Source organism: Mus pahari, chromosome 15 (genome assembly GCF_900095145.1).
Source record: "Mus pahari chromosome 15, PAHARI_EIJ_v1.1, whole genome shotgun sequence".
NCBI lineage: Eukaryota > Metazoa > Chordata > Mammalia > Rodentia > Muridae > Mus > Mus pahari.
This window is the reverse complement of record NC_034604.1, coordinates 27,009,403-27,027,202: the sequence shown is the minus strand read 5'-3', so window position 1 is coordinate 27,027,202 and position 17,800 is coordinate 27,009,403. Positions and strand designations below refer to the sequence as shown.

The 17,800-nt window shown below is 43.6% G+C and overlaps 2 protein-coding genes across 5 annotated transcripts in view; both read right to left on the bottom strand.

The window, feature by feature from the left end:
* The window catches only part of Polr2d (RNA polymerase II subunit D), a 7,503-nt gene extending 4,841 nt beyond the window's left edge, over positions 1-2,662 (bottom strand). For both annotated transcript variants that reach the window (XM_029547113.1, XM_021214885.2), the window contains exon 1: positions 2,549-2,662. In XM_029547113.1, the coding sequence (XP_029402973.1) occupies positions 2,549-2,621 (73 nt within the window). In that variant the 5' untranslated portion in view covers positions 2,622-2,662. The remainder of the gene's footprint in view (positions 1-2,548) is intronic.
* A 6,328-nt stretch (positions 2,663-8,990) lies between these two features.
* Positions 8,991-17,800, bottom strand: part of Ammecr1l (AMMECR1 like) — a 25,619-nt gene continuing 16,809 nt past the window's right edge. For all 3 annotated transcript variants that reach the window (XM_021214633.2, XM_021214634.2, XM_021214632.2), the window contains 5 exons: positions 17,500-17,610; positions 17,097-17,211; positions 15,489-15,579; positions 12,719-12,815; positions 8,991-11,067 (listed from right to left, as the gene is read on the bottom strand). In XM_021214633.2, coding sequence (XP_021070292.1) covers positions 10,956-11,067; positions 12,719-12,815; positions 15,489-15,579; positions 17,097-17,211; positions 17,500-17,610 — 526 coding nt within the window. In that variant the 3' untranslated portion in view covers positions 8,991-10,955. The remainder of the gene's footprint in view (positions 11,068-12,718; positions 12,816-15,488; positions 15,580-17,096; positions 17,212-17,499; positions 17,611-17,800) is intronic.

The following is a 17,800-nucleotide window of genomic DNA, read 5'->3' as shown; positions in this document are numbered from 1 at the left end:
GTACTTACATATAATAAATAAATATTTAAACAAACAAACAAACAAACACCAGCCGGGCGTGGTGGCGCATGCCTTTAATCCCAGCACTCGGGAGGCAGTGGCAGGTGGATTTCTGAGTTCGAGGCCAGCCTGGTCTACAAAGTGAGTTCCAGGACAGCCAGGGCTACACAGAGAAACCCTGTCTAGAAAAACCAAAAACCAAAACAAAACAAAAAAACACCAAAGAAACAAAACCAGAAGGCTGGAGACACGAGCATGCACTACTCTTACAAAGGAACTCCCAGCACCCACATCAGACACCTCATAGTACTGCTAGCCTCTTCAGGTACCTGCACAGACAATTGCAAAAATCAACTTTAAAACAGTAATATAGGGCTAGAGAGACAGCTCAGCCCCTAACAGCATTGGCTAATCTTCCAGAGGTTAAGGGTTCTGTTCCCAGCACCAACAAGGTGGCTCACCATCATCTTTTAAGTCCAGTTAGTTCCAGGGGATCCAACATACACTTCTGGCTTCTATGGGCACCACACATGCATGCAGACATACATGGAAGCAAAATAATCTGTATATATACAATTTTTAAAACAGAGATTCTCCATCTCAATTAAAAAATACACAAAAGACAAAAAAATAACATCACTTTCTGGGGCTGGGCAGGTGATTAAATGGATAAAGTACTTGCCACTTCAGTGTGAGAAGCAGAGTTAGGATCCTCAGAACCCACAAAATAGGTATAGAGGGTTCCTATAAGCCAGAGCTTGGTAGGAGGACAGGGGATTGATTTCCTGGGACAAGGTGACCCGTTAGACTAAGTAAACTGATGAGATCTGGGTTCAGCAAGAGGCTTTGCCTCAGTAAGTGGCAAATAATCAAGGAAGTTACTCAATGTCAACTCTACACTTCTATAAGCACCTGCACAAGAACATATGCCCACACATACCACGCAATAAACACACACAAGTAAGTAAATGTCGCTATCTGGGCTGGCAATGTAGCTCGTAGGCAGAATGTTTCCCCAGTATGCGCAAAGCAATAAATTCATTTACAGCACCACGTAAACTGGGCATATGCCTGTAATCCCTTAACTTGGGGGCAGAGAAAAAGGCTAGCCAGTGCTACATGAGACTCTGTCTCAAAGAATGAAGGGGTGGAGGGGAGACATGGATGATGATGACTGTAGTTGAGAGGGCAAAAACCCAAATTCAGTTCCCAGCATCCAATTCAAATAGCTCACAACTGCCCAAACCACGGCGATAGGGAATGTGATACCTTGGGCCTTACACACACATGTTCATGCGCACAATTATTTTTCTTTGGTTTTTTTTTGTTTGCTTGTTTGTTTTGTTTTTTTTGAGATAGGGTTTCTCTGTGTAGCCCTGGCTGTCCTGGAACTCCTGTAGACCAGGCTGACTTTGAACTCAAGAGATCCACCTGCCTCTGCCTCCCGAGTGCTGGGATTAAAGGCGTGCACCACCACGCCCGACTGTGATTTTTTTTAAATTCCAGGTTGGCCTCAAACTCATGGAGATCAGCCTGCCTCTGACTCCAGAGTCCTGGAATTAAAGGCCACTACCACCTGGCTTATCCCTTTCATTTCTGAGATTATGATTACATCATCTCCCCCTTCCTTTCTTCCCTCTAAAGCTGTGATTCTCAACCTAATGCTACAACCCTTAAAACTCTCTCAAAGCCAGAGTGGCTCACCCCTGTAAACCTAGCTCTGTGGAAGTAGAGGCCGGAGAATATGAAGTCCAAGGTTATCCTTGCCTTTCTCTCTAGTTCCAGGCCAGTCCGGGCTACTTGAGACCCTGTCTCAAAACAAAACTCACAGCAGCACAGCATGAATCTCGGGGGTCTTACTGTAATGCCCAAACTAGCCTTGTACTTTTGGGATCAAACTTATTCTCCTACCAAAGGCTCCAAGTAGCAGGTACAGAACACTATGCCCAGAGGCTGGCACACATCCAGCAAAAGGAGTTCCCTGACATCCCAAACTGGAACCCATCTTGTTTCCATCCGTTCTTCCTAACTTGAAAAGCGAAGAGGGTCCAGAAACCAATGGCAACAGCATTTCTCCAGAGGCAGGGTCCACTTCTGAGCCACAGATCTTGAAATGCTTGGACCAGCTCTGTGAGAGGACCATACCTCAGCTTCTATATTAGCTATCAATTTGGAAATAAGACTTAAATCCCCCCCTAAAAATCAAGAGTGATGGTGCATGCCTTTCATTTTAAAGCTCTAAGAGGATGGGGCAGGAATGTGATACGGTGGAGACCAGCCTAGGATACCTAATAAGACACCCGCAAAACAAAACAAAACAAAACAAAACAAAACAAAACAAAACTGCTGGGAGTAGTGGAATTAACTAAACCGCGCAAGGGTTCATTTTCATTTGTGCCATGCTAACCAATCAATCCCCTGTGCGCAGCCATCCGCTAGCCTACGCCGTGCCAGAGCCAAGCCCGAATGCTCCCTGTGGCCAGGGAGCGGAAAACGATTATCATTCAAGGACTATGTCACCTCAGAGTCGAACTGTCCCGGATCCTACCTTTGGGAAAGATGAGCTGGGAAGCGTCTTCTTCTACGTCGCCAGCCCGAGGATCGCTTCCACCTGCCGCCATTGCTTTAGGATGTGCCGCCACAGCCACCGCCGGAGACGGAAGTCGCGAGGGTGGGCTCCTACAAGGAAAAGAACCAATCCAGCTCGGAGGCGGGGCTAGGAGAATGGGCGGGGCCGAGGACGCGGGGAGGGCGGAGGAGGGCAGGACGGGCAGGGTCTACACTGCGGGGAGCCCACGAGACTGCCCGCGAGGGGGGCGGTCGGGGTGCTGTCCTAGCGGCTTCCGGTCGTTGGAGGTAGGGGTTCTGTAGTGCCCGCATGGAGATTGTTATTTTCGGCAACACACGCTTGCCCTGGGGCCACAGAGAGTCAAGCCATTTCAGAAGAAAGTGAGTGAACTAAGTGCCTGATCCAAGGAATAGCCTATGATGAAAAGCTGGGTAGGTGACTACAGAAACATACCGAAATCTTTCAATGATTTGATTATGTAAACAAACAAACAAGACTAACCCGGTTGTGGTGGTCATGAAGTAAACCACTGGGCTCGAGAATAGAGTTGAAGGAGATCGGTTTGTAGTGGTGCATGCCTTTAATTCCTGCATGCCTGAGGCAGGCCGATCTTTTGAGTTGAGGCTAGCCTGGTCTACAAAGTGATAGATAGTTTCAGGATAGCCCTGGCTACATAGTGAGACCTTGTCTCCAAAAGAGTTCACGGAGAGGCGTGGCTATTTAGCAAATTCCCAGAATCCATGCCAACTTAGGTTATAGACTATCCTGTTGGGAAAAAATTTCTGAGCAGGTGAACTTAATATTGAGAACTCATCTCTGTTGGGACATTTGAATAGCAAGTAGAAAGCTAAATGAAACAAGTGATGCTAATTTCAACTTAAAGAGAAACAAGCCAGTAGGATGTGCTGAAGGGGGCAGAGGCAGGAGGATCGCAAGTTTGAGGCCAGCCTGGGCTACATATTATTTTACCTGGGCATGGTGGCCCACGCCTTTAATGCCAGCACTCAGGAGGCAGAGACAGGCGGATTTCTGAGTTCGAAACCAGCCTGGTCTACAAAGTGAATTCCAGGACAGCAAAAAAACAAAAACAAACAAAACCGAAGAGAAACAAAAATCTGTACAATAAGGGGGAAAAAAACTCTACAGTGCTTGGCTTAGTAGTATTCTAGTAAACTCTGTTAACAATAAAAAAATAGATTGAAGGAGCTGGAGAGACTGCACTGTGGTTAACACTTGATGCTTTCAGAGGGCGTGGTTCATTTCCCAGCACCCACTCTAGCTGACCCACAAACACCTGTGACTTCAGCTACATGGGACCCAAAGCACTTTCTGGTCTCTTTTGAAGGACACACACACCATACACAATCTCCACCTACACAGAAAGTAATTTTTTTAAAAATTGGTAGGAGTATTTATTATAAGACAAGAATATGAATTTTTATTATGTGGAGCCACATATACTGTGGTGCACGGAAAAGATTAGATGGTGATTTTGTGGAATTTGTCCTCTGTTTCCACTTTTACATGGGTTCTGGGGATTGAACTCAAGTCATCAGTATTGACTATCAAGGGCCTTTATGTGCTGCATGACCTCACGGCCCAAGAGTAGGTAGTCTTTTTTTGATTTGGAAATAAAGTGAGTTTTACAAAACTGCTGTGTATCTGTATTTGTAGAAGGAATGCATTGATTAAAATAAATGGTTATATAGTATTGACAGAGCTTTTTAACCATTTCACAATGCTTTCCTGAACAGCATGTGAGAAGTCACAACAGGGACTGGAGAGATCTCCCAGCATTAGCTGCTCTTACAGAGGTCATGGATTCAATTCCTAGCTTCCACATGGTGTCTCACATGCTCTATAACTATAGTCCCATGGGGTTGTAGTGTGTAGACATACATGTAGACAAAATACCCATACACATAAATAAACCTTAAAGCAAAAAAAAAAAAAAAGCAAAACAAAAAAACCTTTATAACAGATATGCTCTGCTTATCAGAACTCCCACAGAGTTTATGTCATTCTATGTCTAGGTAATAGAAATGGGCTTGAGATTTAGTACACACACACACACACACACACACACACACACACAGGGAAAGAGATGGAGGAGGGAGGGTTGAGGAGAGAAGTCACCAGACGTAGAGAGAAAAAAGGAGAGTAACAAAACCATAAAGTAACATTTCACAGGTTAGCCTGTGCATGACGTTTTCATTTAGGAAACCCGTCCAAGCCATCTGTAAGGCCATACAGATGAGTTAAAATGATGAGTTAGGTAAAAAAAAAAATCTGTCCTCCTGTCCTCAAAATGAGCTCACCAACAGTAGCTAGAACAATATCAACAAATGATCTAACAGAAAGTCAGAGAAGATGCCATGAAGGTCAGGAGTCTGAAGTTTGGATATGGTTTAAATGAATTTCCTTCAGCTTCAAGTACTAGATGTCAGAGCAGTCTAAGAGGTAAGGAGTGGAACCGGAGAGATGTTTTAGTTACCAGGTGCTTGTCCTTATCAGCATGAGGACCCAAATCCCATCTGGGAGAGTATGAGGGTAAGAAGTGGACAAGGAGAGAAAAAGCAGGCTCCCATAGATTGCTGTCTCTTGTTCACAGAAGACATTGGGAGAAATGGCAGAAAAGCGTGGGAACAGGCATCGGAACAGGACCACCCATAGTGGGAAGAGGAGACCCCAGGGGCTCTAGAAAATACTCAAACCAGAGTCCACCAGGGGTTCCAAGCGGTAGGCTTTTATCCTGAGGGATAATTCTGTCACTTTCCCTTTCCCCAGGGCTTGGTCTTCTGTCTTTCCCTGGGGTTCAGTCCTTTGTCAACAGCAGGGAGTGAGCTTGATGGTTTCCTAGATGGCCCTTGTTACCCTACTGAACACTGCTCTACCAGGGACCAGGCTGCCTGTCACAGCTCACCACCCCACAAGTGTTGGCAGTTTTCAGTAGTGTAGCTGTGAGTTGGCCATACTCTCTAGTCAGTAACCCTAATAAACTAGTTTTTGCCAAACTGGACTTGCCCAGAGTTTCATTTGTTATGTCTGCAACTTCTGACAGCTTATCTTGACTTAAAACATAAACACTGCCCTCCCTGTACATACCCAGGTTCTAAAGCACCACTTCTCAAGTTATGACTCTTGACCCCATAAGTTTGGGAAACATATTTACATAATGATTCTATCTCCAAACATATTTACATTAAGAATCTGTATTAGTCAGGGCTCTCTATAGAGTCACAGAACTTCTGGGTAGTCTGTTAGTAAAGGAATTTGTTGTTGACTTAGTCTGTTGTCCAGCTCCCCAATAATGGTCAGCAGCAGCTGTGAATGGAAGTCCAAGGATCTAGCAGTTGCTCAGTCCCACAAGGCAAGCAGGTGGAGAGCTAATCTTCCTTCTTCCAATGTCCTTATGTAGGTCTCCAGCAGGTGTGGCCCAGATTAAAGGTGGGTACCACCACACTTGGATCTGGGACTTGCTTTGTCCCAGGCTGACCTGAACTCAGAGACCTCCATGCCTCAGTCTCCTGGGATTAAAGGTGTGTACTACTTTGCCTGGGCCAAAGCTTTTCATGGCCACTGTGCCTCAAGCTCTCCTTGCCAAGATCCAGGTCAGAAACTTGTGTCTTCCAGCCTCAAGATCTGAATCACAGGTGAGCCTTTTAGTTCTGGATTATAGTTCACTCCAGATATAGTCAAGTTGACAATCAGGAACAGCCACTACAGACATAACAAAATTAGTTATGAAGTAGCACTGAAAATAATTTTATGGTTGGGAGGGACTGTATTAAAGGGTCACAGCATTAGGAAGGTTGAGAACTACTGTGATAAAGGGTTTGCCATTTTCCCATAATCCCACTTTATATATAACACTATGACAATCCAGAAGGCTAGAGAGCCATCCAGCCCTGGCATTGTGTACTGGACCTTGGCTAAAGAACTTCCAACAGGTTAGGGCTAAAGACATGGCTCCACAGTTAAGAACCCTTACTATACAATCATAAACCTGGAGTTTGAATTCCCTTCATGCCAGGAGTCTGGAGTGGAACTGTTTTTGAGATAGGGTCTCACTCTGTAGCCCTAGCTGACACTCCTACAACTTTGTAAACCAGGCTGGCCTTGAGCTTTCAAAGTTCTGCCTGTCTCTGCCTCTTCTAAATGGTGGGGTTACAGGTATGGGACACCTGTCCTGGTGTTTGCCTGCATGTATGTCAATATATTGTGTGCAGTCTATAAGAAAGCTACAAGAGTGTGTCAGATCCCCTGGAACTAGAATTAGAGATGGTTATGTGGACGCTGAAAACCAAATCCAGATCCTCAATAAGAACAAATGCTCTTAACCATTGAGCCATCTCTCCAATCTAGATGATTATTGCTTTACTCTGTAGCCAGATTCACAGCAATCATCCTGAGATTACAGGCAAGTGCCACTAATCAAGGGGTGTTTTTTTGGGGGGGGGGGCATAAGATTTCATTTTGCAGTTTTTCCTTTGAACTCTTGTCCATCTTCCTGTCTCTCAAATCATGGGGTTACAGACCTGAGCTACCATGCCTAGTTTTGGAAAGAGCTTTAAAAGTATACAATCACCCCTACTTTTTCACCAAGAATTGGCACCATTAACCTCTCCAAGAATAAATGGCAACTTTATCACTTACTTAAGCACCTCTAATCCCAAATGATAGGAATCTTTAAGGCTTTATCATGCCACAGATTTTGTGTGTCTGTGCCAGACCACATATATAGAGAAGGCAGAGGACAGTGTGGTTCTCCAACTATATTGTGTCCCAGGCTAAAACTCAGGTCGTTTGGTGGCAGCATCCTTCATGGGCTGAGCCATCTCATCTATAGTTTTTGATGTTTTGCTTTTTAAAAGTCTCTCACTGTGTACCCTCCCGTGTTGGGATTGAAGTATGGCTCTATCACACCTAGCTCATAGGAATCTTTTTAACAGGTAATCTCACTGGGATTGGTTTATTTCCCTTCTCTTTATTCCCATCAGATGTAAGGCAGAGGCAGACAGATCTCTTATGACCATCAACAAACAAAATAACTGAAAATCTGTTTCCAATAACTCAAGTCACCTGGTTACAAAGAGGCAGAAGACAGTTTTTTTTCCATTATGATTTATTCTCTACAATACTTCATTCAGGGCTCTTGATGACTTGTACTCAGAAGTTATATAGCCAAGAGGCAACCAAGTGTAATACAAATAATTGGTCTGAAGTCTTTGCAGTGAAGGCCATACAATCTCTTCGGGAAACACACAAAAAACAGTTTTCTAGGCTTCAGAAATCAATGGAAAGTAACACCATTAGTGAAATTGTAGATGTTAACATAGCATGGAAAACAGATTTTGCTCAAAATATTAAAATTAACACCCAAGACTTTTGTATAGATGATTTATTATAAACAGTAAAATACGTAATGTCTCAACTACAAACCCTTTTTCACATATAAAGGGTTTCTAACATGAGTTATTTTAACATTAGGAAGCAAAAACATTTTAAGAACCTCACAGTGGAAACAACCCAACACTAACAAACTCTAATGATCAAGACATTTGCTTTTAGCTCAGGAAAACAAGGACAATTCATAATTACAGAGTATATGTCCTAGCTGTGGGTATGATGAGACAAGCCAACTTTCCAGACCAAAAGGCACTCACAGCTAGGGATGAAACGAATTCCAAACCAAGCCAGCAGTTTAGCTGGTTCTCTGAGAGCAGTGGGGACCTTGCAGCCTATAGCAAAAGGAAACCCAGGGCAGGAAACGGTCCCTTTCCACTACCACCACTAACTGGCCACCCTTATCACTGCTTTGGTCAATGTATAGAAGGCAGCTCAGTTCTAATTCAGAGCATTACCTCCCTATGCAAAGCCCCCAAGTGGACAATCCACAATTGCTTCTTCCTGAGAGCTATCTGCCACATGTTCCCATGAGGTGACCAAGACTGTGTACTTCAATTTGTGAATGCCTATGCTCAAGTCAGGACTGACACCAATAGAGATCATTTCTTTTGGGCCAAATCATTTTCCTTGCCTGATTTCCAGATCTCCTTGACAAGGCAGGAGGAACTCGAGCATTTGCACTGCTGGACTGCTATGGGAACATGAGGGAATGTGCAGGGAGTAAGGCTTCTTCACTCTGAAAACACTGAGCCCACTTCAGTGTGATGCCGGGCTTTGCCAGCTGGATTCTTGTTTACTGATTCCCCATCCCCACCTTTTTGGGTCTTTCTGTTCATTTCTTAAATGGCAAGTATTCTACCCCACCCTCAATAAAACAAAATACATACTATACATTGGGAAAGACAAGATAGGGCAACATTTCTACAAGAAAAACAGGCTTGAGGAGCATGGCACTGTAGATGCTTGCATGACCAGTCTCGCTGAGAGTGCTCAGGGGTGAAGTTTAGCACCATTTTTTTTTTTTTTTTTTTTTTTGCATTTTGCTTTAAATCTTTAGAAATTAAACAACTCTTAACATAGAACGCTTGAACAGTAATGAGTGTAGCCCTATGTATCAATACTGTTTTACAAATTGGAAGTGGGTGCCTCAGTCCAGAGCTGAGCACCCTGCATCAATCAATCCATGGCACCTGAGAGCACCTGCTGTCACATGTCAGTAACAGAGCCTTCATTCCCCTCGGCAGCATCCCAGGTATGCGAGGGAACCCAACCTGGCAGTAAGGGCCACACACCCTGGGCATTCCATGCCATCAACACTTCCCTCATCCATTCCAGGTCCGTGATCATTCCTGGTACAACCTCTCTGCCCACTTTTAAAACAAAACAAACAAAAACCGCAGGAACTTTGAAGTGATGCCTAGAATAGCACAGACGGAAGTAGACCTACTTCCTTTCCTCCATTCCAGGCACAAGAAACTGATGATCTATGACTTGAATATTTGCCCATTTTGGAAAGCCACACCATCACATCAATCTTAAAAAGGAAATCAAAACATATGTTCACCAAGTTGAGGCCACAACTGCCTCCTGAGTTCTCTATGAATGTTGCTGAAAACCAGTGCGCCATCCTCAGGAGCCTTTCTTCCAGCTGGCCGTTTCCTCTGAGTTGCCTGAGCAGTGCCTTTGAGACAGAGCTGTCAAAGCACCTCCCTAGTTTCCTAGTACTATGCATTGTGCCACCAAGTGAAAAGAATTTGCTATCAGCTATTTTGGAATGAGTAAAGATGGGAGCGGGAATGTCAAGAGTTTACATGAGCAACACGAACAGTTTGGACAACTGCACTGGTGAGGTGAGGAGTCCCAGAATGGTAGGCAAGTTAAAGGTTCACCTTGTTTTATTACACAGCATTGTTCTAGAGTCCTACTGAGGGCTGATAGAGCAAGTCTTCCTACTTCTGCAGGCAAATCAGAATAAAGAACTCCCCTACTTAAAAGGATGTTTGCCTGTGAAGAAAACCAGCTCAGAGACCCTGGAAGCTCTCCTGTGACAGTATGTCCTAAAGCCCAACCCAACCACCTGTTTACATGTCTGTGCTTCTGAAAACCTAGATGCAGCTACATAGGCACTGCTACCAGAAAAGAGTTGAGGTAGCCGGGTGGTGAGGAAGAGATCTCTCCTTTCACACCTGCTTACGACGATGACACTGGACCTCTATAGGCATCTCCATTCCATTCCTCAGCAGGCTATGCCACAGAGCTCTCTGTTCAACACCAGGAGACTCGATGTAGGAAGAGTCCCAGAATGTCCACTGAGAGTCAGATAAGCAGGAAAACCTTCACAGCTCACTGTAGGATGAAATGCCATCACAGGACTTCTGATCTTGGTACGAGAATCTTGTCCAGGACTCACAGGGGCTCATGGTGCCCACGTTCAACCCTAACATGGTGTTCACTTCTGAAGCATGGAGGTTGTGGATCAACTCTTGGTACACAATAAACTGGAAGTTTAAAAAAAGGAATTTAAAACAACCTAAAAGTGGTTCATGTTGGTCTCCGTTGCCCAGAATGCCAGGGAGTACACCTAACTGATGTGGTGGGCTGTGGGGGTTGGGGAAGAAGCCTCCATGGATCACAGTCAATTCCAGTTTTCAGTGTGTGGCCAACACTTGTGGGAAATCACCAGACAAAAGTCTTCTGAACCCACACAGCCATTCTCACTGGTTATTGGGGAGCCCTGATCCAACAGAACCCCAGATTGAGGAAAGGCTGATATAAGGCTTGGGCCCCTCATGTTCTGTTGCATTCAGTGTATCCCCACACCCTCCAGCCAGCAGGAGGCAGACTTGGCAACGGAAGCTAGCATCATAAAATGGTGCAGTAATAGAAGTAACTGGACCAGGAAGAGGAGGCATCTGCTCCAATGATGTCATAGCCATTGGTGGCCACAGGGGGGTGGGACTGGTCATGTAGCCGTGTGTCAGGAGTAATGATTGTAGAGGGGCGGGGCATGAAGAGTGCCATTCTGGAAACAGTGCTGTCGAGAAGCAATATACTCTGCATAACTGATTGTCACCTTCTCACTTCGATACCTGTATGAGGAAACAGGCAAAGTGTTAAAAACCCCAAATATCTCAGTGTCATGAGCCACTCAGTAGAGAAAACTAAAAGCTTATCCCACAGTTTCAAAGAATAAAATGGAAGACCAAGAGCAATCTTACTTACAGAAAATGAAAAAGACGGCACAAGAAAATGATGCTGTTATTACAAATGAACAAGATGAGAAAGCACAACCACAGTTCACCCCTGAGAATGTATCTCAGCACATCCCACCTCAAAACGCTACATATGCTTATCAACAGGCTGCTGGTAAGCAATCTGCTCCCAGGATCTGGATGAGGAATGTCAGAGTCAAATTACATGGGTGACAGATTGGAAGATGGCTTCACCAAAACCCAGTGTAAACTGCGTTATCTACGTTCAGGTTAAAAAATGAGATAAATTTGACAGAAATGCAACCTCAATTTGTAGAAGAGCAACAAACAAGTTATAACTAAAAGGGGCATAGATACCTAATTCTGGGTCATACTCTGATGAAGCAGGTTAATGGATCCTTGGCTATAGGAAGGTCTCAATCCCCAGGTGAATATGCCACATCACGGGGCCATCAGAACAGAATTCATAGCACTTTGGCTTTGCTCTGGAAAGAGCCATGAGTCAGGATGCAAAGCATGGGTGTTACAAACCTATGGAGCCTACTACAGACCACAGGAGCTGGGTGACAATCCTTACCCAGAGCCATCTCTTTCCCACTGTAATCACTCCTCCACTGCAAGGTGATTATTCCTGAATTTTGACAGGGAAATGGCTGTTCAAATAAATCGTAGTAGTAATAATGCTTTGTATTTGCAGTGTTTATTATTACTATTATTACTATTGTTATATTTTGATGCTGGAGAAGAAGCCCAGGGCCTTGAGCATGCTATATATTAAGCTCTACCACTGAGCCACAGTCCCAGCACCCTTGATTTTTTGGAATTTAATACATTCAAAAACACTGGGTTATCTTCCAAACAGACCTGTGAAGCTAGCATACGATGACTCAGCATTTTGTAGATGGGGGGCATGGCAAAGGCCCAACAAAGCTAACTTCTCTGTTCCCGACATCAGCACAAAGGGGTAGAACACTGACAGCCACTGAACACCTCCAGTGTCGCCCTTGGCTGAAAACACTATACCTTACCTTAAAACCTGAAGACATCCTACAGACAGGAAACAGTTCAGGGAGATAGATGAACTAACTTCCCAGGTTATATAGCTAATAAATAACTAAGCCTGGGATATAGACCCAAGTTAATATGTGTTCTATAAAACTAGTCAGCTTGCCCTAGAACTACTCCCCAAATGGATCGGATCTTTTGGTTCCTTGTAAATATGACTCTCCTTTATTGTCTGCCATCTGACTGTGGTGACTAGAAAGGCCACCTTTAAGTGACCCTGGATTTACACTGCTGGAGGCCTCACCTTTTAAATCCATCCTCCCCCTAAATCTCCTGTTAGATTGGCTATGGAAACAAAGAATAGCTGGGGAGTCTCCACTTTTGCAGCCACTCTATCCTCTGAGCTCTGTCTCACACAAACTCCTTTGGCGTACGGGTATCCATAATGTTTTCTTCTCCTTCCCACCACAGATCCTGTGTTCAATCCCCATTTAAGAACACCTAACAAGGAGCAGCTGCTTACCTTGTGAGTTTGATTGATTTTCTGAATTCACTGGTAATTGGAGCCTTGAAACCACCTTTCCTGAGTAAGGAGTCTATTGTCTGGATCTGATCCCAGTCTGAGGAAAACAAGCCAGAATAGGGTCAGTACTCAGTCAGAACATGGGGGCAACATGCTCCAATATGACCAGTGTAGGAAGACAAATGGGATTCAAGAAACAGAGTGTGCTGGGGAAAAGGAAGCACTGGGCCATGGTCCCACACACTGGAAGCCAATCAGCCTCACTAACAGTCCAGCAAAGACACGTACATTATAACTCATTGTGCCATGATCCTGTCCCCACGTCTCCCGCTCTTTCTTACCAGATATTACTGAAGATCATGTACCCAGGGCTGCTCTATAGGAAGGCAGATTAGAAAGACACTAAATTTTTTTTTTTAAGATTTTATTTTACTTTTTATCTCTGGGCATATGTATGTTGGGGGTGGTATGTACACATGAAGAAAGAAGATGAAAGTGGAGTTATAGGTGGCGAGCAGCCCATCCTTGGTGATGGGAAGCAAATCTAGGTCTTCTGCCAAGCAGTAACAATTCCTCTATTTTATTTTTAGTTTGTCAAGACAAGGTTTCTCTGTATAGCCCAGGCTGTCTTGGAACTCTCTGTAGACCAGGCTGGTCGCTAACCCAGAGATGATTCTGCCTTCTAAATGCTGGGATTAAAGGTGTGCACCACTACTATTATCTGGGTTTTGTTTTGTTTTTATTTTGTTATTACTATTTTTTATGTGCATTGGTGTTTTCCTTGCATATATGACTGAGGGCGTCAGATCCCCTGGAACTTGAGTTATGGAGTTATGGATAGTTGTGAGCTGCCATGTGGGTGCTGGGAAGTGAACATGAGTCCTTTGGAAGAGCAGCCAGTATTCTCAACCACTGAGCCATCTCTCCAGCCACACCTAGGATGATCTTGAACTTTCAGCTCCAAGTAATTTCTCAGTCTCCTTTGTGTGTGTGTGGGGGGGGGGGGGGGCTATGTGATGCAGAGTGCAGAGACCCAAACAAAGGATCCCCATGGAGCTGAAGTTATAGGCAGACTTGGGTACTAGAAATCAAACTTCAGTTCTCTGGAAGAGCAGCAAGGACTCTCTTGCTAAGCGATTCTCCAGCCAAGAGGGAGAATTAAATTATGTGGCTTTTACTGCCTTGAACAGCCTTCCTTCAGGTTGATACTTGGTATGACAGAACTGATAGCAGGAAAATTATTTCCTTAGTGAAGAGAGAAAAGTTCTTCACATCTGTAGTATTGCTAAGTGTTCTTTACTGTTTGTTTGCTGGGTTTTGTGTTTTTTGGGGTTTTTTTGTTTTGTTTTTTGGATACATGGTCTTGTAATGTGTACCTCAGTTTATGCTCAAACTTAAAAAAGGAGATCCTTTTACTTCAGTCTCCTGAGTATCAGGACTTGAGTGTGTCCCCCTGGGCGCACCTCAGTCTTCACATTTGATTTTAGTTTATGTCTGTGGGTATGTGTCCAGGAGCCCAAGGATGGCAGTGGGTTACGTGGCAATTGTAAGCTACCTGAGGTGGTTGCTGGGAGCCAAAATGTGGTCCTCTGCAAGAGCAGTACACATTCTTAACCCTGGACCATCTCTCCAGCCCCTCAGCCTTACACAGTTTAAGCTAAATAAGTAAGTAAGTAAATAAATAAATAAATAAAGTACAAAAATTGAATTCCATCCTCCCAATTACTATAGAAGCTCCTTTCCCAATTTTGAATTTTCTCAACTTTAAAATGGGAGAAATAATTTGATTATTTAATTGAGCTAAAATTCATATCTAACTACTAAAAACTATAATGTTTGTTATTCTCTAAACAAGAACATATTAGATTTATGACCTAACCAACATCTTAAAAACTCATCCTTTTTATGCTACATACACACTGCTTTTTGAACAAGTTTAAACACAACCACAATGAAAACCAACAAGGCGATCGCTTTCCACATAAGTAGTTCATTAATATACTTAACTGGATATTTTTCTCTATTCCAGGTTCACACCCAACAATTACTGTGTTTCACATATTATTTTCAAAACCAGACTAATTCCAAGAAAGAAAGAAAATGGGGTTACATATCACAGAAAGTACAAGAAAGGAATTCTAGATACTCTTTCAAAGAGAAAATGGGCCCAACCCACTTCCTACCTTTACTGTCCCCATTATTAGAACTCACTAACTACTGAGCTTTTGTTTGGGGGAGTCTCTTCCAGTCCTACATAGACCAGGCTGGTGTTGAATTCATAGAAATTTCCTGTGTGTGCCTCCCTAGTGCTGGGATTAAAGTCATGTGCCACCACATCTCGAAACTACTGAGCTCTTAAAAAGCAATAGAAGATGTTTGTTTATACTTTAACAAATAAAACACCATGTACAGCTTTCAGTTAAAAATACAGCACTTTTCTTTATAATGAAAGATAAAACACTGTCAAGTTAGTTTCTGTGATTTTCACTGAAGCTTAAGGGAATAAAGAAATAGAACTATTCATTGGAAGGAAACATTTGAAGCCACAATCAAGAAAGCTATTTTCCGCCCTTCCACCCCACCCGCTCCCATTCCCAGTTGCTCATGTCTAGGTCAGTTTGCCTTTGTCCTACAGGAATCTGGGAGGAGCTAAGAGGAAGAAGGACATCCATACTTGGTGGCAGTTGAGCTGAGTACTTCTCTCTCCTGCCCTTTAACTGGCATGGTTGTGAGCTGCACAGTTCAGTCAGTGGTCACCTGTCCAACTCACCTTGTTCCTTAGCAACCTCAGGTAAATATGTGGCTGTGCGTTTGATGCCTTTTTCATTGATGAATTCAATCCGAATCCCATGGACCCCTACCTACAGAAAAATATGACCAAGTACATGGCATTTTCTGATTCTAACAACATTTACATCACCCACATAATAATCACCATTGTCTCCTGAGCTGCTTAACCCAGGTCTGGGAAAAAAAGACATTTTTTTACATGACTAATTCTAAAGCATAGAAACCAAGGGGATGGTCAAATATATATGTAGTTGTACCTCTGAGAATATGAAGGTTGCAAAATAAATTCCTTTTTTTTTTTTTTTTTCCGAGACAAGGTTTCTCTGTATTAGCCCTGGCTGTCCTAGAACTCACCAGGCTGGCCTCAAACTCAGAAATCCACCTGCCCCTGCCTCCCAAGTGCTGGGATTAAAGGTGTGCATCACCACTGCCTGGCACAAAATAAATTCTTGAAATAGCATACCTAAATAGATTAAATAGTTTACTTCTAGCCCAACTCTACTATATGAATATATCAAACTATTTCTAGATAAGTTCATTGTTCTTCAAATGTGGTTCCCTTTGGATTTTGTGTGTGTGTGTCTGTGTGTCTTACTATATAGTCCAAACTGGTCTGGAACTTACAATCCCCCTCCTTCCATCTCTTGACTGATACATTAGAGGCATTTTCTTTCTCTTTCTTTTTCTCTTTCTCTTCTCTCTTTCCTTCCTTCCTCTTTACTTTTTATTTTTCATTTTTATTTTTTGCTTTTCAAGACAGGGTTTCTTTCTGTAGATCAGGCTGTCCTCAAACTCAGAGTCCCAAGTACTAGATTAAAGGTGTACACCAAGATGCCTAAACCATATCTCAATTCTAATAAACTCAATTCTCCAGAAACCTCTGATCCCGCTCTGGCCTCCCGAGTGATGAAGTTAAAGGCAAGCAGCAGCATACCTAGCATCTCATTATTTCTTTTTTTTGTTTGTTTGTTTTTTTTTCGAGACAGGGTTTCTCTGTATACCTCTGGCTGTCCTGGAACTCACTTTGTACCAGGCTGGCCTCAAACTCAGAAATCCGCCTGCCTCTGCCTCCCAAGTGCTGGGATTAAAGGCATGCGCCACCACACCCGGCTATCTCATTATTTCTTAACACAGGAGAAAGGGCAGATGGATCTTATTTAATCTAGAATACATCAGACTGGAAAGAAATAGCAGAGGTTTTTTTCTGGGGTAGGGGACAGACATGGCCATACTATGCAGTCCTGACTTGACCAAGCTGGTTTTAAACTAACAGAGATCCACTGAGTGCTGGGATTAAAGTTGTCTGTCACCACACCTAGCTCATAGCCCAGAGTACCTTTTCAGTCATTCTGAGATCCTCTCTCAATGAAGGAGATCCATTACCATGTACTAACCCAAACCCAAATGCAACGAGAAATGCAGAGTTCCAATGCAGCTGCTAAAGGTGTCTGTCACCACACCTGGCTCATAGCCCAGAGTCCCTTTTCTGTCATTCTGAGACCCTCTCTCAATGAAGGAGATCCATTACCATGTACTAACCGAACCCAAATGCAACGAGAGATGCAGAGTCCAATGCAGCTGCTCTCACCTCCCAGTCCAGGTAGTCACTGGCATCTTCAAAGTTAGTGAGGAGGGAGACAGAACAGAAAAGTTTGGGCAGCTCCTCTCGGGTCAGGGGGGGGAATCGGCTGTCCTTAAGTGCACTAGAGGGAACAGAAAATATAAGTGAGGCTGCCTCCAGTTAGGAGACAACACTGCATGCCACAGAGCCCACATAGCTGAGTCCCAAGGTCCTCTGACAGCATCTCCCAGCATCTAACACCAATGTCATTATGAACTTATGGGTAATTCACCAGGTTATAATCCTTACATTTCTCCCTACAAAAAGGGACTGTAGAGACTCTATATTAAAGATTTTGAAGAAATGAGGGTATACAGTTATTTTCAATTCTAGTTAATTTATGCACATTTTCTTGTATTTGTGGCATTACCTGGTTAATGTGTATTCCCTGAGTCCTGAATGAAGATTCATGGCTGAGAAGGTCCCAATGCAGCCACGAAGCCGCTTGTCTCGCCCTGTCTTCCAGGTCACAAAGAGAGGACTAAAAAAAAACAAAACAAAAACGAACAAACAAAAAACAAAACATAAAAAATATTCTCCAAGCTGGGCAGTGGTGGTACACACCTTTAGTCCCAGCACTTAAGAGGCAGAGGCAGGCGGATTTCTGAGGCCAGCCTGGTCTACAAAGTGAGTTCCAGGACAGCCAGGGCTACACAGAGAAACCCTATCTC